This window comes from Sylvia atricapilla, chromosome 1 (assembly GCF_009819655.1).
Source record: "Sylvia atricapilla isolate bSylAtr1 chromosome 1, bSylAtr1.pri, whole genome shotgun sequence".
NCBI classification, from domain to species: domain Eukaryota; kingdom Metazoa; phylum Chordata; class Aves; order Passeriformes; family Sylviidae; genus Sylvia; species Sylvia atricapilla.
The window spans coordinates 135,199,792-135,224,686 of record NC_089140.1 but is presented as its reverse complement, the minus strand read 5'-3'; the positions used below and the strand labels follow the sequence as shown (position 1 = coordinate 135,224,686).

The 24,895-nt window shown below is 39.7% G+C and overlaps 1 protein-coding gene across 1 annotated transcript in view; it reads right to left on the bottom strand.

Annotated features, from left to right (window-relative positions):
• Window positions 1-18,573, bottom strand: part of EMC2 (ER membrane protein complex subunit 2) — a 35,629-nt gene extending 17,056 nt beyond the window's left edge. Inside the window, exons 1-5 of the mRNA XM_066334857.1 lie at window positions 18,486-18,573; window positions 12,084-12,197; window positions 11,377-11,441; window positions 7,123-7,208; window positions 4,246-4,303 (exon numbers count right to left, since the gene is read on the bottom strand). Of these exons, the coding sequence (XP_066190954.1) occupies window positions 4,246-4,303; window positions 7,123-7,208; window positions 11,377-11,441; window positions 12,084-12,197; window positions 18,486-18,573 (411 nt within the window). The remainder of the gene's footprint in view (window positions 1-4,245; window positions 4,304-7,122; window positions 7,209-11,376; window positions 11,442-12,083; window positions 12,198-18,485) is intronic.
• Between the last annotated feature and the right edge of the window lie 6,322 nt (window positions 18,574-24,895).

Genomic DNA, 24,895 nt, shown 5'->3' with positions numbered 1-24,895 from the left:
ACAATTGCAGTACAGCTGCTCTTCTGTTCTCAAATAATTTCAAGAGACAAAATCTCCATCAACATTTAGAAGTGCTGCAGGCACAAAACATGGGAAAAATGGAATGCACTCTGCTCTCTCACTTCACCAACCATGGCTGAACAAGAAGCAAAAAAACCCTGCAATGGTAAATGACGCTCTGTCAAAAGCAAAAATCCCATTTTTTAGGACCATATAGCGCCAACTTACCCATCAGGTCTCATTGGGAACTAACTGAAGTAGCAGCTGCTGTTCTTCACAGCTCTCACCAGCTCTATGCTGTGTCAGACAGTGCCAAGATATCTTTTTTGATTCCCTTTAAAACTGCCACTGAACACACCTATATTTAGGTGTAGTTCGGTCTTTCCTGGCAGCATGGCCAATATATTTCAGGAAACATACATGTCACCTCAGAAAACTCTCCCCATTGGTACATGCTTCATTTGGTGAACAGTTTTCCCTTCTGCAACTCAGAGCATCCTGTAGATGAAGGTATAAAGCTGCAAGGTATAAAGGTATAAAGACCTTCACAGGAGGTCTCTGTTTAAAATCAATTCACAGCTACTGCAGCAGTTTTAAGCAATTATCATGGTTCACATGATACACAGACATCCAGTGCTCAAATTTAGTGCTCATTATCCTCCTCATCTTATTTAGTGGAGACAGGGAGGTAGGGAAAGAAAGATTACCTATAGAGTCAAGATGGTAGTATAGCACAGAAAGAGATGAAAGATATTCACGGTATATAAGTGCTGCCTATTTACATGATACTAAGTACTAAGATTTTGCTCTGAGTCCTTCTAGCATTCTGAATTCTCAGAGTTCTTCAACCACCTCCTGTGCCTCTTCTGAGATATGTCCAGCTCATCTATGAAAAGAATCTCAAAACAGTAAGAGAAAGGGAACTTCTTGACACCATATGCATACACTCACTCCTGCCCACACCTATAAACAACAGAGTTGAGGGGAACACCGTCCTACTATGGAAATTCTAAATTCTTCATTCACACAATTCTGTTACTAAACCCACGATGGTAATGAGACTATCCACGTGTCCTAAGCTAAGGAAGCACACAGAGTGTCTTGAATGAAAAGCTTGGTTGAAAAAGTGGCAAGAAAAACGGCTGAAGAATTATCCTAATAAAGACTCTAGATTTCTATGGATTAGAATTAAGGCAGAATTTTGTGCCTATCTCGTTTTCCCTTGGTGCTGATCAAGTGTTCTGCAATCTTCTTGATGGCTGAGCTGAATAACCAGGAGAAACTGCAGATGCACTAGAATGACACTGGAGTGGGTTAGACACCAATCTTGAATTCATGAACCCAAATTCCTTTCTCATCAACAAGCTTCTCTGCTCTGCTGAACAGACCACCTCAACAAGAGCCTGACTGACGAAAAATATTTATCTGTCTAACTGAAAGGTTTTTTTCCAAAGCACGGCAGGATAAGTATTTGTCAATAAAATACATAGAGAACAAAAAAAAAACCCAAAAAAGCCCTTTCTATCAACACTACTAAAAAACCAATAACTCTCTTTTATTTTGTTCTGAGAAACAGAATAAGCATTTTATCTGAAGATCCACAAACAAATCAATCATTGTTCAGCATCACTATAAACATTTTCAATTGGACATGACATGATATTTTAATTAATAAAAAGAGCCCTGTGATAGAAAATACTATGTAGCCTTAATAAGAGTAATGTCAGCTTGACTTCTAACATGCCATCATTACAACCAAAATAGACAAGAGTGGAAAACATTCTAATTTTTACCCTACCGAAATGTATGCAAGTTATGCATTTCACAAGAGTCATATTTCATTCAAGTCTATAGAAAATACTATTACTCAACATCTACATGCTTTGAAAAATGAAACAAAATCTTTGAGGTGACATTAACACTTTTCCATTGTCAAATGAGTAATCTTTTTCAGAAAGTGCAGAGTGAGATAAAACTTAGAGACAAACATATTTTAAAAATAAAGACTATTTTGAATTCTATCCTAAGAAATTATCTATCTTAAGTAATTACTGTTATCTTAATTTCAACAACAAAATCTCATACAAAAGTGTAAATGTCCAATACATAATTTGAGTTCAAACTTTAGTTTTTATAACGGAAAATTGTGCTATGTGTCGAACAGAAGTATTTTTTTTGAGAAATCTTTTTCCATGCTACTTTTTGATCAGTCAATGCAAGGTATGATTTTTATACGGTTTGTGTGAACAAATGTCTACATTTCACTTAAAGCATTTGCCAAAACATTTAATGTATATAAGGAACTCAATGTGTCAGCAGACCAGAAAAAAATTCTATAAAGTTAGGTGAATGCCAAGACAAACTCAGCAACAGTTGCTTTTCTACAGCAGCCACATGTGTGCATGGAAATAATTTACAGGTAAATGACACAAAGAAATCTACACATGACAATTTATCAAAGCTTTCTACTTTCACTCTTGACATGTGAGCCTTACCCAACCAATTCTAGTTATATACAAAGGAACTTTCCTTTGCATTTAACATTCTCCAATTCAATTATTAGAACTTATGAAATCCAACCACACAACTGTTCTAGTATTTACAACTTATGCTTCTAAATATGAAAAGTTTATGCATCTTTATGATTTCATAACAGAGGAAATCAGAATAAAGAAATATTCTTGTATTTTACTTATTTAAATATATAATTTTGTTTTGTAAAGCCATCCAACAAATCACTCAGATAGCTGGAAAGTAAAGCTGCCAAAAATGTGTACTTCGAACGTCTGTGGTCCGTAAGAGTCACTGTAATATGGTGCTCCATTTTCCACTGCTGTCAGCGGAAGGTCATACAAAATGCACCAAGGTGACCCATTCTGTGATTTCACTGCAAATGGGTCCCATATTGGCTCAACATGACTCTGAAGACTTAGTATCTCTGAAACTCTTTGGGCCATACACTGATAAAATCCACAATTTACTGTGGACACCTATGCATCCTGTGTTCGAAACTTCTTGAGCTCAAGCTTTTCTACTACTTCAGGGAGATGAAAAAGAAGAGTGAAGAACTGAAATAGTTCCTTTTACCCTTGCACAAAATCTGTGAGTATTATCACTGCTAACAGACAGACTTGAACCTACCACTATTGTCCAAGTGCTTAACTTGGTATTGTTTCCAGATGTGTTGCCTCGAAAATAACTTTCTGGTGGTTTGGGATGTTTTTTACTGTTGTTGCTTGCTTTTTTATTTGTTTTGTGGGGTTTTTTTAATGGTTTACTTAGTTTAAGGGACGGCACATGATGTAGTATATCCAGCTATGGCATACCCTAGTTAATCCCAATTATCCCTGTTTCTGAGTTTCCCCTCCTGAATAGCAGACCACATCAAATAAGCTGATCAAGGAAAGGTAGAGGTTCAACACACACCTAGGAAGATTTATGTGAGATTGCCAAAATGTCTGCAATAGCCCAGGTATTACATTTACACAGAAGTTTACCCAATAGACATTTCCTCAAAACCAAGTATCACTTATACGCTCAATGAGTAATAACAATTTTTTGACTTTCCAGCAAATATCTGTGCCATACAAAAATCTGAAACTCCATAGTTTTTTCATATTTCAAGTTTTATCCTTGTGGGAAAAAATACCAATGAAAATATATTGCTTCAAGTTTCTCTAGACTTTTATTTTGGCAGCTAATAGCTCACAGTGGCTTTTGCAAACAGTATTCAAAAAATGCTTAGAAGAACAGTACAGTCTGTCTCAGACTTTGTTTTATACAATTGGCACGCTTCATGCATTTTGATTCAAGAGCTAGTAAAGCGTCCCAGACATAAATCAAAACAATTGCTATTCAAGCACTACCTTAATGTACTAAGAGTTATTCCTTAAGTAAGATTACACATTAGGAACATAGAAGACATGTTCTGAGTCTATTAGTCTTTTAAATACTGAATATTTTGGGAAATGAAGGAGTTGAACGGCTCAACTCTAAACACTAAGACTTCTGGAAATATTGCTAGTTATAATCTTTCTCCCGAAACCAGTGTTTAAGTAAGATATCCCATCACACCTTTCCATCATGAAATGAGTAACACTGCTATAATAACATTGGTAATTATAGCAGAAGACTAAAGGAAACAAATACATTAATACAGACATATTTTTCCACACTGAAACAGAAAATAAAGTCACAATATCATGTAACACATCACTGCAGTTTAGAATTATCTTTTAAACTTACTGTATTAGTTGAATCTTCTTGTAGAATTCTGTCATATAACTGGATAGCATCATCATACCTGTAAAAGAAATCATTCACATTTATTTCTGCTAAGACAGAATTTCTGACTTTTTGATTCCCCTTACAAAAGTTAATTACCCTCCTGCATTTTTTATACTGAAATACAATATACATATGCGAAGCAAACTATTTTTATACAAAATTATTTTGAGAGAGTGTTAAGTATCAACAGCAGTATTTTTTGTCATGAATTAAGAAAAACACATGGGAATCGCTTCATAAAGTAGTGTTTCAGCAGCAACTTAGATATTTTACACCCAACATTTCACTCTCCTGCCTGTTCTCTCTTTATCTCAACCCAATAGGTTCAACCATCACATTCCTTTCACATCTCCAAGAAACAGAAACTCCAAAATTTGAAAAGCCATCCAAAATAGCAACATTCCAGATAACTGCTGTAACTTAAAACTTCATGTAAAGTTCCTTTTGTTGTGACGTTAAAAAGTACAAGCAGCTGCATACAGTGAACTGGAGCGATCCACAGAAGAGTCCACCAAAAATCTTTACAGAAAATATTTTCCAACATTTTCCACTTTTTTTATTTGTTTATCAATTAATTCTGCTATCTGAAGTGTGCCTGAAACAGGTTACTTCAGGTGCTATGAGCACTTCAAACCTTCTTGGAAACAGCTCTGTGTGTTCAGTCAGCTGTGTACATGGCCCCAACAAATGAAGTAATTGAATTCAAAACACATTTCACTGCACTGTTTCACCAATAGCTGTTGTGCTACTGCCACAGAACTAGGGCATACATTGTGTCTTCATGTGTAGTTTGACAAGTAGTTTGTCAGAGATACTGCTGATTGATTTCCGATGCTCCACATTCCTTAGACGTCACCTTAGACACTCATTTACATACTTGCACGGCTCCTCAAGCACTGCTGACATTACCATAGCTCAGCTGTACACTCCAGCCACCATGGTGTGAAAGGAAGCACAAAAGCACAAACAAGTAGAAGGTGACTGCTACAGACTTGAGCAGATGTGCTGTAAAATGCTGTATTAGTGTTCTCTGTTAGTTGCTGCTTTGTCAAATGCATCTTAGTAGACTGAATCTTTTGCCCATAACCCCAGCTTTACATGGTGAAGTTCCAGAATATTATTCTTTTCATTAGCAATTGTCTACAAGGATGTCTCAGGATATGGGGAAGTTCTTCACTGTTTCCTCTTTCTGTTGGGGAAAGCAGGATCCTCCCTAGATCTTACAAGCCACTTAGAACTTAGTAAGTTTGCATAAACTGAAGTGAAACACGATGCCTGCAGCCTAAATCTTTCTAGATTTCTTTTGTAGTCAGGGGAGACAGACGAGCTCCTCCAGAGCAAGGCTCAGAGCACCTGCACATGGTTCCTGTTAAAAACAACCTCAAGCTGAAGCCTCTTTCTGCTCTGACTTCTAGAGATAACCTATGGACAGGAAATCTCAGGTTTTGTTAATTTCTCTGCTCCCTGATTATCTAATCTCAAGGATCGGATGTGACAGAGACATTTTGTTAAGAACTTTGCTGAGCACTTTTGGAAAACTATGGCTCAATAGTGCTTCACTGCTGAAACCACACATGATGTTTGTGCAGCAGTCATCTCCCACAAAGATGAGTTCACATGCAATAACATCTTTAATGTAGTGACATAAGCCTGAACTGAATTATGATCTATTGTACTTCTGAATAGGTTTCAGGAAGGGAGAAAAACTGCTGTCACTCTCTGTCCTCCTACCCTATATAAAATGAAGAAAAGAGAGCTAAGTTTAATAGATATTCTTCGAAAACATGCATTTTATATAGTAAGTATGAAACATAGAGCACCTGGTTGCCCTGAGACAGCTCCTGAATGGAGTGAATGGAGTACATTTATTCATTCTTGTTGATCCAAGCATTCGACATTTATCAGTGTTTCATATCAAATACCATTTTCAAAGCTAATTTTGCAGGAACGTAATGGATGAAAAGCTTATACTAACTAAGTAGGTTTTAGAAAAGCATTTAGGGTGTATTTCCGATTCCTTTTATCAAGATGGCCCAAAGGCTCCAAACTCACCAACTCTGTAAGCAAAATGTAGCATGGACAGATTTTCTATCATTCAAAGGCACTGGAAGTCATTCTTAACACCCAAGACAAGTGCTGTAGAACAGAATGTTGACAACAAAGATGTATCCAAGTAGAAATGTGTACAATAAAGTTCATCCTCAAGTCCTGAGGCCATTCATTTGGAAAGCTGTCAAATTTTAATATGTTCATTATTTTAGTAATTCCTGTTGAACTTAGTATATTATAACCCTTCTACAGGATATTTCAAAAGGATCAGTCTGATTTTTATGTTCTGTTATTCTATTCCGTATGTTTTTTTGTTTCTATTAAAAACTCTATAGATTTAATCCTTTTTAAGTTCATTTACCCACACTCAGGAAACAAGGGTATAGAGCTGCACCCTGCAGTAATCAGGAGTATAGAAGAACAAAAAGGCAAAAAAACCTGCTGGCACTGATTTTCATATGCTGCCCTGAGATGAAACTTACACCTCACAGAATTTGCCAAAAAACTGTGCAGTGTTCTACTGCATAATGACCTATGCTGTGAAGTAAGAGATCCTTCTGATCTGTGATCTCTGATGGGAAGATTGCAAAAATGAAACACTGCACAGTACCTGAAAAAACACAATACAGATATCTAAAAATCTTAATATGATCATGTACACTGTTATTTCCTATAAGGAAACTGCCCAGCATTATTTTGCCATTTTGTAATGGCTGAATGCTTTTTTAAGAAAGAGCAAACATTTTTTTCAGACAGAAACTATATTTTTTAAAATTCAGGTTTTACCTTTCCATAGCTTCAAATCGCATTCCAGTTAATCGTTTAACTCTGTGGCTCCCAGGAAACTGCCGCCTCAGTTCCTGAAGACAAAACTATACAAAGAACCAAAAATAGTATTGTGAATTATAATTCTCTTCACAGAACCTAGAAGAAGAAGAAATAGAAGAAAAAAAAAAAAAAGGCCTTGGCTCATAATTCAACTACCTGCTTGGCCAGTTCTGAGTAGAAGTAAATACCAATTTTTGCAACAAGCAATAAAATGCATTGATAAAGAGAAGGATGGAAACTGAAATTCTGTTGCTTAGATGATAATTTTAAGAAGTATCTTCCATACAGAGCACTAATCATGTCGCCTTGGAAATAGTTATTTGCCCAGAAAATCACACTCACCTACTAAAACACTAGTAAAACTTGAATTCTATTTAGTTGCCCCACAGTGACACAAGACAGTAAAAAAAACAAAGACAGTAAGAGCTTAAGTGATACTTCTTTAATAAATGGATATTTCACAATGGAACAAACTATGCTAATACAATGCTATGTGTTTATTTTTAAAATAAAACTTTGAAATCCAAAGAAAATGTTTGCCACTGGCTTGGGTACAGCCTGCTGGCAGAACAGGCATAATTTTTAACTCCTGAAATCCATGAGACATCTGGGCTGGATAAAAAGAATCATCACAGGCAGATTTTTCTGGATTAGCAGAAGATGTTTGGTATAGGGACCAAGTCACAACTTCCCCACAGAAAACTAACTCATAACCATATCATGAACGTGGCCAAATAGCTTTGTAAAGTTTGCAGCTTGACTCATGACAGTGGGAGGCAGGACTGTCCATAGGCTGTCAAAACAGACCAGTAGTGTGTGTCATGTTAAAAGGTTCACACTGAATCCTCCTCTTCCAGGCACTTATTTATGCAACTCAACTTAGAAACTTGTTCTTCAGACCTAAGGTTCTAGCAGAGGCCTATTTATCTGTTCCATCTCATCAAATGCACTTGTCAAAGGGAAAGTACAAATCAGTAACAATTAGTAGTATCCCTCTTTGTTTCTGTAGATAAACAGGTTGCTAAAGCACATCCAAGAGGAATATTCGCATCTCTCCCAGATGCTAAGAAACAGAAGAGAGAAAAGCAAGTGACCAAAGTTGGGATGCTTAGCCTCAAGCAAGAACAGACTATTTTCATCACAATCAACTTAATTTGCAATGAACCAAGATCTTTACAATGCAATTTCACATAGAATGGCTCAGCTCTAGTCAAAAAAACTACATGTACTTAGCAGCATGTTACATGATGTCTGAACTAATCTCTGACAATTCTTAAGACGCAGGGCAATTTTCATAACACTGCAGAAAAGACACTCCAGCTTTTAAAACCTAGACAACCTTGAAGACTTTAAAAAGAACTTTTGCATACAAGAAATCCATCCTGTGGTCCAGTGATCAGTGAATCCTGAAGGATAGTCGTTTTTATAAACACATGAACTATTTCTCTCAAAAAAATGTACAAATAACAAAAACTGTAACATTTACAATACTTAAGTCCAAAATCCGTAGATGAACTTCACATCTGAAAAATTCTCACTGACAACATGAAAGTCGTGCTCAAGTGCAGGAGTAATGCAAGACCAGAATTGTTCACATTAAATCTCACTACACAATCATTACTCAACTGGACACAGCAGTCCAGGGACCAAAATAAACTCCTGTGGATTAAGCTATCAGACACAATAAAGTGACAAGAAAAGTTGTAAGAAAGTCATGAACAACTCACTGTAACACTGATAAAACCAAAAGCACATGAATAAACTACACCAGCTATATCTTCAAAACGTTCAGGACTCAGCAGCACTGAATGCCCTCTTTTTAAATGGGACTTGTAATCCCTGTAATAATTTATTTTAGTGAGGACTGTTTTTGCACCATGTCAATAATCTATTTGCGAGGAGATTCTTTCAGAATTCCCTCAGTTACAATGGCAAACATCATTTGCATGTGAAACTTCAACTTGCACTTAATATGCTTTCTGGCTTTTTAAACATCAAACAAAAGCAGAGAAATATAAACCTGCACTTCAGCAGTTAAACACTGGTAATGCAAGTGCTGCCAACAAGAGGTGATTGGACTAAACCACCTGCATGAACCAACTGGCTGCCTGCAGCAGGGACATGCATTACACATGGGGGTTTTGTGCAGGGCATAAAGGACAAAGTAATAAATAGAGGAAAGAAAAATAAAAAAACCAAAACTCAGAGAAATTACTCTGAAATCTACCTCAGCTTCTCATTTGGAGTAGATGATACCTATCCCCTTAAGCAAAATGCATCCCAGCTGTCAAAAGCTCACTGCTAAAAAACCAGAAGTGTCAAAGCATTTTGTCTACTTTGTCTACTTTGTCTACTATGTTGACTTGTTTGAATTAACTACTTACTGATTGCAAATCAATCAAATTAAAAAAATAAATAAAAAAAAAAAACTAAAGTTTCCACCTATGCTTTTAATCTCATTTCTGAGCTGCATATAAAAGGTTGCATTCCCTCATCTCAAGTAATATTCCTTAAAGGGCACAGACACTGAAATTTAAACTTCCTGCCAGGGTTAGTAAAAACAGAGAGTGTTTCACAATTGATCTTTCAACACTGGCTCCATCAACAATTCTGTGAAATCCTTCTTTAAAAGACCCTGAAAATAAAGATCAAATCTGTTTTACATATAAATCAGGACACAAATGTATTTATTTAAACAGTAAGTCTATTTGTTTTTGTTTAAACAAACAGCTATACTACAACAGTATTTTCTTCTGAGGGACGAAAGAGAGGGAAGTTCAGTGGGTTCACAAGTTCAAAGTCTAGTACTGTATTTTCCAGCATGTTCCATTTTACCACATATATCTATATATATGGGATGCCTGATAACCATAACTGCCAACTTGCAAACTGCCCTTCTCCCAACTTCATCCTCTAGTCTGACCCCTTGCATTAAGTTTTACCCAAATGACATCACATGCACCTCAAAGATTTTATGAGGTATTTTGTCATCTGACGGTGAACAAGGCACTGGAGGAGTAACTGCTGTGAAAGATCTAGAGCCTTGAAAATGTGAAAATGGCTTTTTACTTGTAATAAGCTCAAGCTTGATGGCTTTCAAGGCACAAGGTAAGCCTCTGTTTTCTTCTGACTATTTTGTGAAGGAAGAGTGAAAAGATTAATAAAATTTTCCTGTAAGGAAAACTTTTGCCTTTTCCTGTTTTTGCCTTTAAAGAACTAGCTAAGCTAACTGGGTTGTTTTGTTTGTTTGTTTCAGTGGCTTTTTTTGTTTTTAATCTAACAGGCTACAGTTTAAAATAAGCTAATTCTATCTCAATTGTTATTTATATCATTCAAACAAATCTGCATACAAACTGGCAAAACTCAAATATCCATTAACAATATTTTTATCAACAATTACCAAATAACTTGGACTGCAAGGGACTTTTGGAGGTCACCTGCTCCAAATCCCACTCAAAACAGAACCAGTTTCCAAGGGGGTGCAGAGCCATAACCCGATCTATTGTTAAGCATTTCCAAAGGAGATTGCACAGCTTGAATGTGCCATTTCTCATAAAGCATTCACTACGATTGTCCCAATATGCAAGCGGAATTTCCTTTGTTGCAGCTTATGTCCCACACTTGTCTTTAGTTGCACACCTATGAAAATATGTGTCCACTTTCTTTACACCTTCCTTCCCATCAGTACATATCCAAAAATCCCTTCTTGGCTTTCCTAAGACTTGACACAGATCTCCCAGCCTTTGCCTAGACATTATGCAGTCCAGCTTTTTATTCATCTTGAAGACCTGCTCCAGTATGCCAGCGACTTTCTATGATGGTAGCCAACACAACATATAATACGATACGCAAGATGGGTCATTCTACCTAATGTTCAGAAAACCAACATAATTTGAGAGGTTTTCAATAAACAAGCACTCTGTACAATATGGCAACTTCAATATTATTCTTGACCTTTAGCCCATACCAGAATAGCTGTAAATATTTTCACGGCTAGATTGGAGGAGATGTGATCTGTCTAAACAAAAGTCATGCCTTAGAGGAGGTAGGTGGTGGCAGTTTCTTCATAGTTGTGAATTTCTTGATAGATATTCTTTCTACCAGTCCAAGCTATGGAGTTCAGAATATTCTATAACTTCCAAAAAACTATCTGGAAGAGACACCCAGGATAAATACATACAGTGTGAAAGAAAAGCCAGCTTGAAAACTTACCAATGCCAAATCATCTCGACTGCAGTCCAGGGCAGCAATCATCACCTGCTCATAAATTATCCAAACTGGACACAAAGAAACAATAAATGCAGATAATTGGTTGAGGTTTGTTTAAGATAATTGAAAACACCTATCATGTAAACACGATTAATTAATTCTCTCTGTACATTTTTCCCCTTCTACTCCCATGAATCACAGTTGAAACACAAACAAATTAAGAAACTGCTGGAATTAATCAAAAACTTATTTAAGCAATTTAGCGCTTTTAATGCCAAAGTACTTTCTGACATCTCGAAAGCCAAAAAATCTCTAATTCTCTATTTTTCCCCAACATCATAAGTGCCATGTTATAGACAGATCCCTGTGAGGACTTGCTTCAATTTCTGTCACAGTGTTGAAGAACAGAAAATCAGGCAAATAACATCTAAGTTACCGTTTCAAATGAAGTTTTCACATTGTAGTCTAAATACTATTATAGCAAGCTAACAGTTCTATCGGATAATTTTTATGGCTGTTTTCACTGCGGCCCACATTTGGGAAAGAAATGAGCTCTTGGAATTCTGGAAGTATATTACACTAAGAAAGTAATATACATTTCATCAGCACGTACTGAAAGACAATATAAAGGCTGTTTATAAATAAAACAGAGACTGAAAAAAGAAAACCAAATCAGACAAGGAAACTTAAAATACTGTTTGTTTACTTACTATCATCTCCAAGTTTGGATGCATATTCATTAATTAACTCTTCTCCAACATCCACTATCTGTTCACTGTTTCGGTAGTTTTCTTCCCTCCACTTTCTCATTTTATCACGCATATCTGCGGTCAAAGGGAAGAAAAAAAATTGAGATTTTCAGATAGTAATGGAACTTGATTGTGCATATGATAGCTAAGACACACATCTGAAGAATGGCATTAAAGAGCAACAGAGCTAAGAAAGTAACTTCTACCAATATTAAAAAACTACTAGAGAACAGACCTCTGAAACATTATTACCCAAACTGCGCTCATGCTCTAACATAATCAATTCTACTTCTACGTCTGCAGTCTCTCAAGACAATAACATATGCAGTAAAAAAACGGGCATACCTAGTTATCCAAGAAATAATAAAATGTATCCATTGTTACGAAAGATAGCCTATGAAAGATTTCTCTCGAGTAGTTTCACCCATTTACAGACAACGCTAAAATTCCATTTCTGCTACAGGTGAATAAATTTTTATTTGAACTTTTAGAAAAACCATTAGAATTTCCATTCTGAAAGGAATTTACACACTCCTAGAGAACAGAGCTTCAGTAAAGGCAGACATGGATATGAAGGCTTTCTGCACTAGGGAAGTAAAAAATGTATCACTGTTTACCTAGGCAAGATAAAAACAACAGTTTATTTTATTATTAGGATTTTTGTTTCAAGAGTACATTTCAGATCTCCAAGAGATCAAGCATATTCATCAATTCAGCTAGAGAATGCTACCTTGCCTGAGCTTTATTTATCATCCAGATCAGGAAATGGCTAAGAATGTGATGTTATATATATATATATATACCTTTGATATATGTATGGCTGTTCAATACACAAGAACAAATTTTGAGAAAACTTAAGGACAATAGTTTTCATTATTAGATAGTGTCTTAACTAACAGGAAAACTGTTGCTAATATTTTTTTTAACTTTACAACAGCTGGAAAAGCAAATACAGTGATAGATCTAAACACTGTCAGTTTTTCTTGCACTTTGAAAGACGGAGTTAATGTACATGACAGCTAAAAATAAAGCACTGAAAGTTGTTCCATCTACCTGAAGTGATCTCAGATCGCTCATAAGACTGTTATTGTGCTACATTTTGTGTTTTGAAATTCAACCAAAACCACCACAGGGTTACATTTCATATGCATGGGCAAAGTTAAATGGTTCTAGACATATGATGGTCCCTGGAAATTCAACGTTAGACGGCAAGAATGTGAGTGAACACAAACATTCACAAAAGCTGACAAGCTAAACGCCTAAAAATAAATAAGCTGTCTGATCTCCACCCACTCATTTACTTGGAAATTATCAATGCCTTCATTCCTGTCTGATTCCAAATGGAATAGTGTCTGAATTATGTATTAACAGAAGGTACATCTACCATTCATCACACAAGTACAACATTTACAGCAATGGAAAAAAAAACACCTGTAGGACAGAGAATAGAACATCAGCTGATGAATGAAACATTTATTAATTTTAGAAATGCTGAATTTTATGTAAAAGGTAGAAGAAAGAAAACACTAAGAACTGCAGTAAAATTAAAAAAGGCTTTTCACAATGTTGTCAAACAATGAAAATTTTTACTAAGAAATCTATCAACAGACTCAGACAATAATAACTTAAGTCTTGGAGACAATACAAGGCTGAGCAGAAGAATCAGAGATTTTAGAAGAAAAAAAAAAAGTAAAGAAATGTCTTAAGCTTAATTTCAAGCTCTCTTGTCACCTATAGGCTGGTACTGAGCAATTGATACATTTGTTTTAGACTTGGGTTTTTCTAAATTGGCACCCATGGCAGGTGCAAATCATTACAAGTTCTAAGGAACAGAGGCACTTGGGACAATGTTTGCTTTTGCCTAAAACCAGGCAAGAAGTCTACAGCAAGCCAAGAGACACAATCTGTGTTTCATTTCTGTGTCCAGTAAGATGTCAGTTCATTTGGCCTGAGCAACCAGATATGAAATAATCCTCCTGTAATTACCTAAAGTTCCACTGATTAAGTGGAACATAATTTTCAAGCCCTTGATATCTAACAGCACCTGATGAAAGGAAGGAAATCAGCACTTTGAGGCAGACAGAAATGGAAAACTCAAAAATGTCACCATGGTGTACAGCTACCACGGCAGTCACTCAGGTGCCCTGCAGCCTTTGTATGTCCAGAGCTCATCTGTACATTGATTCTCTGTTACAGACACCAAATCTTTACCCACAGCCCACCTCATCTGGCAGGTGCACGCAGAGGCACAGGTGTCACAGCTGGGTGCTGCAGATGCTGCGTCTAAGCCTGGCAACTCCGCTGTCAAAAGGGTTTCAATTAAAAAAAAAACAAAAACAAAAACAAAAACAACCAGCATCTCACCTTTGCCTGCTGTAATCCCATAAAACCATATATAAAACCCAGAGTAAACTAACTGATCCTTTGATTACAACTGGAAACTAGGAATAGCCAGAAGAAAGCAAAGACAGCACAGAACACTACAAAACCATATCAAAAATAGTTAATTGCTAATAGATTATTACAGAGATAAAATGTCAGACTGTTTCCTATTTCCTAGAGACTTTCCATACAAACTAAAGACAAATTCAGTTTCTAAGTCACAGGAAGGGAGTTTGTCACCTAAAGTGGACTCTAATGACTAGAGACATTAAAGATAGAAGTCCTCAGATTTTAAATTCATTTGGCATTTTCTCTTTATGTGTCTATAACGGGTTCCCAGATACACGCATTTGCAAGAAACATACACACTGTTAAACTTCATTTTATAAAGCATTTTACAATATTCTCAAAAATTTTGAAGGCTTCCTTGAAAAAAGTCTCACATGAACATGGTAATGAAAACTTTTAAAGTGCCAGTATTGAAGCACTGCAATTTTTAATACAGAAAATAGTAATACTAATTTAATGTTACAGAAAACTTAAGCAAGAGGCATTCAGAGCTAATAAAAATCTTAAAAAATACCTTTTTCACTTTTTCAATTTACAGCAAAAGAAAGCTAATTTAAAGAATATATCATTGTTTTTTCTTTTTCATTTTGATATCCACTGAAGAGAATTATTGACTGAAACAAGAGTTGCTATGACAGCACTCAAAGATCCCCAAAAAACTCAGCTGTGACAGCCAAAAGTCACTGCTTCCCTTTGGCAGGGTGTGATGTGTTTAACAACATTCAGCTGCTGTGCAAGGTTAAGAAAAGAAAACCTGGCATATTCTGTCCAATTCTGACAATATGTCAGATGCATTTTCTGCGAAAATCAATTGTTATTTTAATAGCTCTTGAGCTGCTGCCTGTTTGCAGATCGTGCTGATTTTACACATGTGTACTCCAAAACGTGCTCCTAAAATGATGTTACACAGGTGTTTGCCTTTTTTTTTAATATTTCCCCTCATGGGATTAATTCATCTTTAAAGTATCACTGAAAATATGATAAATATTTATTCTGTGAAGTTCTACATAGCTTAAGAAAGTCCTAGTAAGAGGCTGCACATCACCAGGTACCAAGTGATGTGCAAGCCTACTTCACCACGCTCCTTGGCTACACCTGCAATTTCTGGCTTCCTGTCACTCCACAGAGTTTCCAACTCTTTTATTTATGAAGGAAGCAGGAAATACACCATTTTCTCTAAGATAATTACTACCAGTATTAAAAAAAAAAAAAAAAAGGAGCAACATATCACCTTTGTCTGAAGTAAATAAGCTACATAACAATATATATGTTAACATTCTCTTTCAATACTACAGCACTCTGTGGTATTTGATCATCTAAGTCCATTGATCAAGACCATGAAGTTAAACAAGATGTTTTCCTACTACACAGATTTCCAAGCACACTTTAAAGCTTGAGATACAGCAATAAAGGAAAGAAAGAAAAAATAAAAGCAAGAGCTCCACACTGTTGTTTTCAGTTATCGTTCCTAACCACCTCTACCATGCATGTATCTAAAAAAATTTAACCATGGTTAAATTCCTACTTGTGTCTCATAGAACCTGAGTGAAAAGCAAAGCAAGGTACAAACTGTTTAATTTGTAAAATGTTATTCTTCTTTCCTAACCTTGAATCACAGATTCATCTTTAAGCAATATGTAAGTATAAAATGTCTTGTTTAGAAAGGCCTGGGTATATGAAGGACACATCAACCATACACCTAGTTTCACATAAAGAAGGCATTTAAGAGAGATTAAAAATGAGCTACATAAAATTCCTAGAACTGTGTTCAAGTTGTTTGCAAGGCACTAGGTCACAACACTGCCGGGATCACCTCACCCATGAAAAGCTTTGTTGCACGTGGATCTGTGAAAGCTCACATAAAGAAAAAAGAAAAGTTTTCTCTTTTATGCCATTGCACGGTCTGTTGTAGGACTCCTTTTTCACTTGACTTTTCATCTCTTTGCAATAGAGAGAAAAAAATACAGAATTTTTCAAATGCGTGCTTCCAAAGTGGACACAATCCCTTGTACCAACACACACCAGCCTTTCATCTGGATGTACACCTGAAGAGACTGAGAAGTTGACTTGATAAAACTCATCAGCTGCTCCTCTGAGATGTCTCATTCAACCCCACTCACATGCAAAACCCTACACTTAGCACAATGCTGCAACTGTCAATCAGAACTCCTGGAAACAAAATGTGGAGGTTATTTCTAAGAGTAGGAAGCTCACCTCAATATGAATGAACCAAATCCAGAAGCAGTAAGCTTGAACATCCTACTGCTGGCCTCTACATTAGAGCATAAACACACATCCTGCAATAACCTGGGCCAAAACAATCCAGGGTTAAGTGTACAGAGACACATCCACAGTGTGTGTTACCCACCCTGTGAAAAAGGGTTTTCTCTCTTCTTCTCATTTCTCTTTTCCATCACCCATACCCAAGAGTAACAGGAAAAACAAAACAAACAACTAAATCCCTGCATTTTGTAACAATCTGCTCAGGAAAAATAAAAACTGGAAATTTTTTCAACACAAGGTGGTTTAGGGCAACTTCTGTGAAAATCTAACAATAACACTAGTTATTGACCCATATGATCTCCATCCAAGCTGAGCTTCACAAGAAGTATACCTTCATTCAAGAGATTGAAAAGAATGGTCAATCAAGGTTTTCCCAATTTGTCTAATGACATCACGATGATACAACCAAACACCAAAGTAAAATTAACTTTATAATGATCTCCAGACACAGTGACAAGCAAGTTCACTTCTTCATCCTTTTTAATTCAGTTACAGCACTATTTTCTTCAATACCAGCTAAAACTTTTTCTGAGATTAATGGAATTTGAGCCAAAGCCTGAACGTTTAAAGTTCTATTTTGTTTTGCTTCAATCCTGGAGAAAAAGGTGCACAAAAGACAGCATGGGCACTATTTCAATGGACAAGTTATTAGCATCTGCCAAAATACATCCCATGCAATACATTCCTCCTGTTAGCTACAAAACCAAACTAAACCTTAATTCATGACTGGGGAATTATTCTACTGATCAATTATTTCTTCACAGATTGGCAGTAAATAAATGAAACCCCAAGATCCCAGTTTCTCTCTGCATTATCTTCTCTACACTATAATGTTTGCAATGCCTGGTACATAGCTAAAGGTTCGCCCTTTATGGCCAAAAGTATTATTATAAACCATTCATTGATTCCTCACAGGAGACTGCAAAGGGCTTGAGTACTGTCTTGAGCTCACATGTGAATTCTGGTTATGAAAAAGGAACCACTGAGAACGTTGAAGAAAGCTCAGATAGCATTGCTATATGGGAAATAAATCACTGGTATGACCAAACAGACGTGAAAGCCATAAACACCCAGAGGGCAGGATTCTCAAAAACTTTTGCCACTTCAGACCGTCTTGGAGCTTCCCCACAAACTCTTAGATCGAGCTTTACGAGAGTACCAAGTAATTTTCAGTTCACCACAAGATGAACCATGACACGAACTGCTGACCCTGCCAGGAGACCATTTTTTGCTGCTAAGCGCTGTATCCACGGGGAGAAGGCCGGGAAGCGGCCGCCGCCGTGCCCCGCGGAGCGGAGGCGAGGGGCGGCCGGCCCGCCGCTCACGGGGGCAGCGCAGGGCGCTCCGGGCCGGGAGCGCGTCACCGCCCGGGGAGCTGCGGGCACCGCGGGGCCGAGCGCAGGGCGCCGCTTTTGCGGCCCTGCCGCCCACAGCACGAGGAGCCGGGCGGCCGCCAGAACCGCCGCCCCTCGCTGCTGTTCCCCGGGCCTGGGTACGGCCGCCCGGCGCCGGCCCGGGCCCGCCGCGCTCCGGGACTCCGGGAGCGCCGCGCCCTCCCCGAGGCCGGGGGCCGGTCGGGCTGGGCACGGCCTCTGCCCCGGGCGGGGACGGCCGGCAGCGCGGCGTTACCTTCCCAAGTCACGTCGTACATCTCCGACACCTTCGCCATCTTGGCGGCCGCCCCGTGACGCAGCGCGGTGACGGCCCCGGCCGTCATTGGCGGGCGGCGGGAGCGGGGCCGGCCCGGCGGGGCAGAGGCGGGCACGGCGCGGGGCCGGCCCGGCGGGGCAGAGGCGGGCACGGCGCGGGGCCGGCCCGGCGGGGCAGAGGCGGGCACGGCGCGGGGCCGGCCCGGCGGGGCACAGGCGGCCATGGTGCGGGGCCGCCCGCTGCCCGCAGTGCCCGCACAGCGCGGCCGGGGCCCCGCGGGGCTCCTTCTGTCCCCTCTGTCCGCATCGCGGTGGCCAGAGAGAGCCTCGCCCCGGTGGAGGGAAGCGCCCAAAGGGCCGAAGCGTCAGGCAGCCGGCGCCTGTCCCACCGGGCCTTTGGGCTCTGTTAGTCCTTGCTCGAGTCTGGCGCGCAGTGACGGGGACACGCGTGATCCTCTCCCTCCGTTCCTGTCCCGCCCGGGGCCACCAGGGTTAAAACTTCAGAGCCCAAACTGCAGGTGGCACTAAGGGCTGCAGGTTAATTTCCTGTGTTACAGTGCGTATGGATTGTCCAGGAGGACCAGTTCGCATTGCATGCGGTAGTACGCCTTGAACACGCACCGGGCGCAGAGGTGCCCCGTGTGGTTTGGGTTCAGTATGGGAATTGCCAGTGTTTTTCCTGCCCCTGGCATCCTGGAGAAGGGCATGAACCGTCAAGGGTGAACCATCGGTTTCTCTGTGTCGTGATTTGACACTGGCCCATCGCCAGGCAGCCGCAAGATTTGCTCGCTCACCCTCCCTTGCCACAGCTGGGCAGCGGAGAGGGAAAAAAAATAATTCACGAACGTTTCATGAGTGAGATAAGGACCAGGAGAAAATACTCCAAGGGCAAAACAAACTCAACTTTAAGGCTGCAAAGTGAGGCTTTTTACTAAGAGAATAAGAAGAGGATAATGAGAAGTAAAATAAGCCAGTAAAACACTTCTTTTTCCTCCAGTCCCTCCCTCCTTCCCACCGACAGTGCAGGGAGATAGGGCATGGGGGGTTTGGTCAGCTCATCACCGAGATTTTCTTCCCCTGCTCTGGGAGAGCAATCCTTCCCCTGTGAGACCGTGGGGTCCCTCCCACGGGACACAGTTCTCTGTGAACTTCTCCGGCGTGGTCCACTCTCATGAGCAGCAGCCAAACCGCACCTGCAGCAGCGTGAGTCTCTCCACAGGCAGACAGTCCTCCCAAAACTGCTGCGGCATGGGTCACTCTCCCACGGGGTGCAGTCCTCCACGGACAGGCTGCTCCAGCCTGGAAGCAGGGCCCTCTGTCTCTGTTTGGGTCTCCCATGGGATCACAGCCTCCTCCAGGCATCCACCCGCTCCAGCATGGGCACCTTCTCCACGGGCTGTGGGTGGATCTGTGTATCCCCCATGGATCCCCATGGCCTGTGGGTGGATCTGTGCATCCCTCATGGATCCCCACGGGCTGTGGGTGGATCTGTGCATCCCTCATGGATCCCCATGGCCTGTGGGTGGATCTGTGCATCCCTCATGGATCCCCACCGGCTGTGGGTGGATCTGTATATCCCTCATGGATCCCCACGGGCTGTGGGTGGGTCTGTGCATACCCCATGGATCCCCACGGGCTGTGGGTGGGTCTGTGCATACCTCATGGATCCCCATGGGCTGTGGGTGGATTTCTGCATCCTTCATGGATCCATGGGTTGCAGAGGCACAGCTGCTTCACCATGGTCTCACCACAGCCTGCAGAGGAATCTCGGCTCCGATGCCTGGAGCACTTCTTGTCCTCCTTCTCCACTGACCTTGGTGTCTCCATGTTGTTTTCCCTCAGATGTTCTCAGCTCCTCCTCTGTGACCAGGAGGAAAAACCTGACTGTTTTGATTTCCTTCTTACATATGTCATCCCAGAGCCATTACCAGCCTCTCTCATTGGCCCAGCCTTGGCCAGCAGCATGTCCATCTTCAGAGCCATCAGGGACTGGCTCTGCTGGACATGGGGAAAGTTTCCAGCAACTTCCCACAGGAGCCACTTCTGTGGCCCAAGACCAAAAAGCAGGCTGTGCAAAACCAATAAACTCTCTCTGTGTGCCCCAGACATCCCATGGGCAGTGAACCACTACAGTGATAAATTTCTGACCATGGGTCAGACAAGCCCAAAGGGGCTCTACCAAACAGGAATGGGGCCAGCTGTGCCTACCTCTGTGTCCTCTCCACTATTTACCTTCTGGCATCACAGCTTCTGCTGTGGAGATGAAGTGCTTTTTAGTAAACAAGGCTCCTGATTTCAGTACTGTATAGTTGGTAAGAAATAGATGTAGCTCTGCTGATGATATTGGGAAATAAAAAAGGTGATGGATTTTTAACTTCATGTATACTAAAGAAACTGGGTTTTAGAAAATATGACCAGAAACTTATTTGTCTGACATTTAATTCTGACAAGATCTTTTATGGGAAATCCCTCAGACTCCATACTCAAAATTAATTCCCTAGCTCCATCAACAAACGAACCTTAGTATCAAGAATGCTTTCTACATTTATGTTCCTCCTCTGACTAGAATAAACTACTAATTCTTAATATTATCTACATTATATCTATTCTTAATACTATCTACATTATCTACAGTGTAATTACATACCACAACTTTGACAGCTAAAAGGCCTCAATTCAAATGGTGGTCTAGAAAGAGGGAAGGTGCCTGATTTTTCTTCCCTCTAACAGGTTTTTGATCTTCTGAGTGACTGTATTGTTTAGACTTTGTATAGCATAGCTGTATTTCCATCTAATTTTAAAATTCCAGTGTCTGTATTACCTGAACACTTTACAAAAATATTTATGTATTTGTTCTCATAGTATATGAGTAGGGAACTGATATTCTTCTTCTACATGTAAAGGAATGAATATGGAATTATTATAATCCAGATGCAAAAAGAATTTAGCACACACCTGCTCTGCACATTATGGGTAACACTGAAATAGCTGAGGTAAAAAGAAAAATTAACTTTGAGAGTTCAGTGTTGCTGGAATGCCTGATGTCAGAGAGACAGAACTTTCAGGCACATAAATCCAAAATTTTGATCCTTTTAAAAGTCCCCTCTGCTATCATCTAATGCGGAAGGAGCTGAAAGATGAGAAATGTGTTTGGGAAGGGTTTGGACTTTTAGTTCCCTTCACATCTAGCCCTGTGCTTGTGCACCTGCCCACGAGTTTGTCTCAGCAAGAGGCAGGTGATGGTACACCAGAGGCACCCAGTCCAGTTACTGTTCTCAGTGATCTCTCTCCTAGCTAGATTTAGACAATTCCCCAGTTATGCAGTCTTTCACCTGAACTGTAAAAGGAGACCAGGCCCTGAAGTTATGCACTCTGTGTTGCCTGCTGCCTTTCTTGGACGTGGTCTCGAACGACTTGCCTAAAATCACATATGTATGCTGTGTTCTGCCAAGCTCAAAGCTGACCCTTCCACTGCATACCTCTGCTCTTACTGTGGAGCAGAAAGCCATCCACACTCACCAAGAGACAGGAATTACTGTTGTAATATCACATTATGCCAGATATTGTTATAGTTGGAAACAGGAATGTTTTTGGTATTAAGCTTTTTCTTCTTGGAAACTAAAACAGTGGTTTTCAAAGCTGTTTTCTAATGCCAAGGAGCTTCATCACTTAATTCAAAGTTTAAAGTGTTTTGTTAATAAAGTTTAAAATGCTCTAAAAAGAGAACAGTCATGTGAAATCTCTTTTCTGGATCTGTCATTTTCTGCTCTTCTGTTATTTTCTGCCACTTCTACGGGAACCAGTTAAGGTAGTACCCAGTGGAAGGTAGGGATCCCAGTTTCACATAATAAGTTGCAAATGTACAGGTTGTTTGAGGGCATTATTTTAAAGTGCAGCAAACTCACCACCTAATTTTTGTAGGTACCACATTTAGTTCTACATTTAACCAAATGGAAATTTTAAAAAAGTAATTTTTCTTTTTTTTTTTTTTAATTCCATGTGCAATTAAAAAAACCTTTCTTTTTATTCTGAAACTAATCTGTCAGTTCAATAATAATCCAGTCAGAATTGCTGTTCAGACAAGTGATACTTGCTAAGGAAGAGAAACATAATAGTTTAATTTGCAGGTTACTAATATGGCAAATTATGGGAAGTCCATGTCCTGTGCATGAGATATGGGGGCATATAGAGACATTTGGGCTCATCACCTAATAAATAGCATCTGTGTGTCAGTGGACACATTCTCAGGTGCAGTCTCTGCCTCTGTCCACACAGCGGAAACAGCCAATCATGCCTGTCAACATTTTTTGCAAGCATTTGCTTCATTAGGTGTACCCCAAGAAGTAAAAAAAGACAATGGCCCTGTGTTGTGTATACATCCCCAAAAGTGGCCACATTTTTAATGGTTGGGGTGTTCACCACACTTTTGGTATTCCCCACTCCCCCACAGGTCAAGCAATTATTGAAAAGACACATCACGTGATTAAAATGCATTCTAGACCAACAGAAGGGGAGAGTAGAGGCAACAACACAGATGAGGTTGAGCAAAGCTTTGTATGTTTTTCACTTTTTGAACAGCTCTTTTGCAGAACCTGGTCCACCAATTTTTTGGCATTTTTCAAATAACACATACGCAAAACTGAAAGAAAACCTCCCTGTTTTAATTAGAAACCCTGAGACAGGACAAATTGAAGGTCCTTTCCAACTAATAACTTGGGGCAAAGGGTATGCTTGTGTGTCTCAGCAGGTGCAGGACCTAAGTGGGTTCCAGCAAAGTTCAGTAATGTAACCATGGCGGCATCCTTTAAGTAAGTAGGACATAGAAGAAAATAACTCCAGGACAGCCATGACGCAAGGAAGAATGTACACATGTAGGATCCATGTATGTTAAGAATGAATAAAATGAGAATTTATCCTCTGTGTGAATCGATGATTCATTTGCTTGTTAAGATGCAAGATATAGACAAACTTCATTTTATGTGAGGAGCATTTAAAGATAAAACTGTCTTGTTTAGTGATGCTAAAGATCAGAAGTTAAATAAGGGGATGAAAAATAGAGAGAATTTTAAAAAAAATTAATAATGCAATTTAAGGACTTTGTGCTTTAATGTAGATGACTTTGACTCTGATCCTAGTCAGCATTCATTTATTAGTGTTAGAGCTTGAGGTGTTTTCTTACATCAAATTTAAAACTTACAAAGTAAAAAAAATAGGTAAAAAAAAATATACAATTGCCTTAAGAGAATTACTATGATGGGTAATATATGCAGAACATTTTAACAGACTTACAGTATTTATTACAGCATCACCATAGTAAGAAGTGGCAAGTAAAATTTCTCAGTCATGCTGAAAAATCAGAGGCTTTTTCATTAAAAAAAGCCATTTTCCACAAAATATTATTTATTGAAATATACATATCAAAGTGGTATAATTTCAGATTTTTAATCTAGCATTAGTATTCATAGTCAATTTAAAATTAATTCCCTGTTTCTGACTCCTAAGCTAAAGAACAAGAGGAGAGCATAGCCAGAGGAATTTTTTTAACCTTAGGCTATAAATCTTCTTGCCTATTGACAATCATAAATGGAGAACGTGTCAGAATCACATCATTCAGTGTGCCATGAGAAAAGGCAAAGAGGAGACAATTTTGGAAAGCTGGGGAAAAGAAATATAAATCAACTTAATGAATTGACAATGTTAGTGATTCTTAAGCAAGTCAAACAACATTTCCTCTATGGCTTGATACTCTAAACCTGAGTACCCTGAGAGGCTTTTGAGACTGATTCTAAAATGGCAATGAGGTGAACAAACACTGCAGATCCAAGTTTCTGATTCCACAGAGCAAGGTAGTGTAGGTTCGTGTTTACTAGCTGAGCGTACAGAAGCTTGAAATTGCTCTCCTAAAGACACCTCTCTGCATACTTAATTAAGAATTTTTGTGGAGCCTTAACTGTGTCTGTGGGCATTAAAGAAGTGTAAGAATTCTTGAATTTTAATATGTTGCCGAGGCTTACATTTGGTGCTGGAAGCTATTTTTTCTTAAATCCAAAGCGAGGCACTTTGTTGTGAGGAGAAGCCTTTGCCGGGGTCAGGCGGGAGCCGAGGAGGGGCCATGAGGCCGGGGCAGCCCCTTTTCCCTGCCGGCGGGTCCCGGAGCGGTGCCTCAGCCGTGCCGGGCGCTGCCGGAGCGGGGCCTCAGCCGTGCCTCAGCCCCGCCGGGCGCTGCCGGAGCAGTCCGCGCTGTCCGGAGCAGTCCGCGCTGCCGGAGCAGTCCGCGCTGCCGCCGCCCTCCGCCCGGGCCGTGTCCGCGCTCCTTGGAAGGGCTCGGCAGTCGGGGCGTGCAAGCGGCAATGCCCCTCTGAGAGAGGGCAGAGCAGAAGAACGGAATGT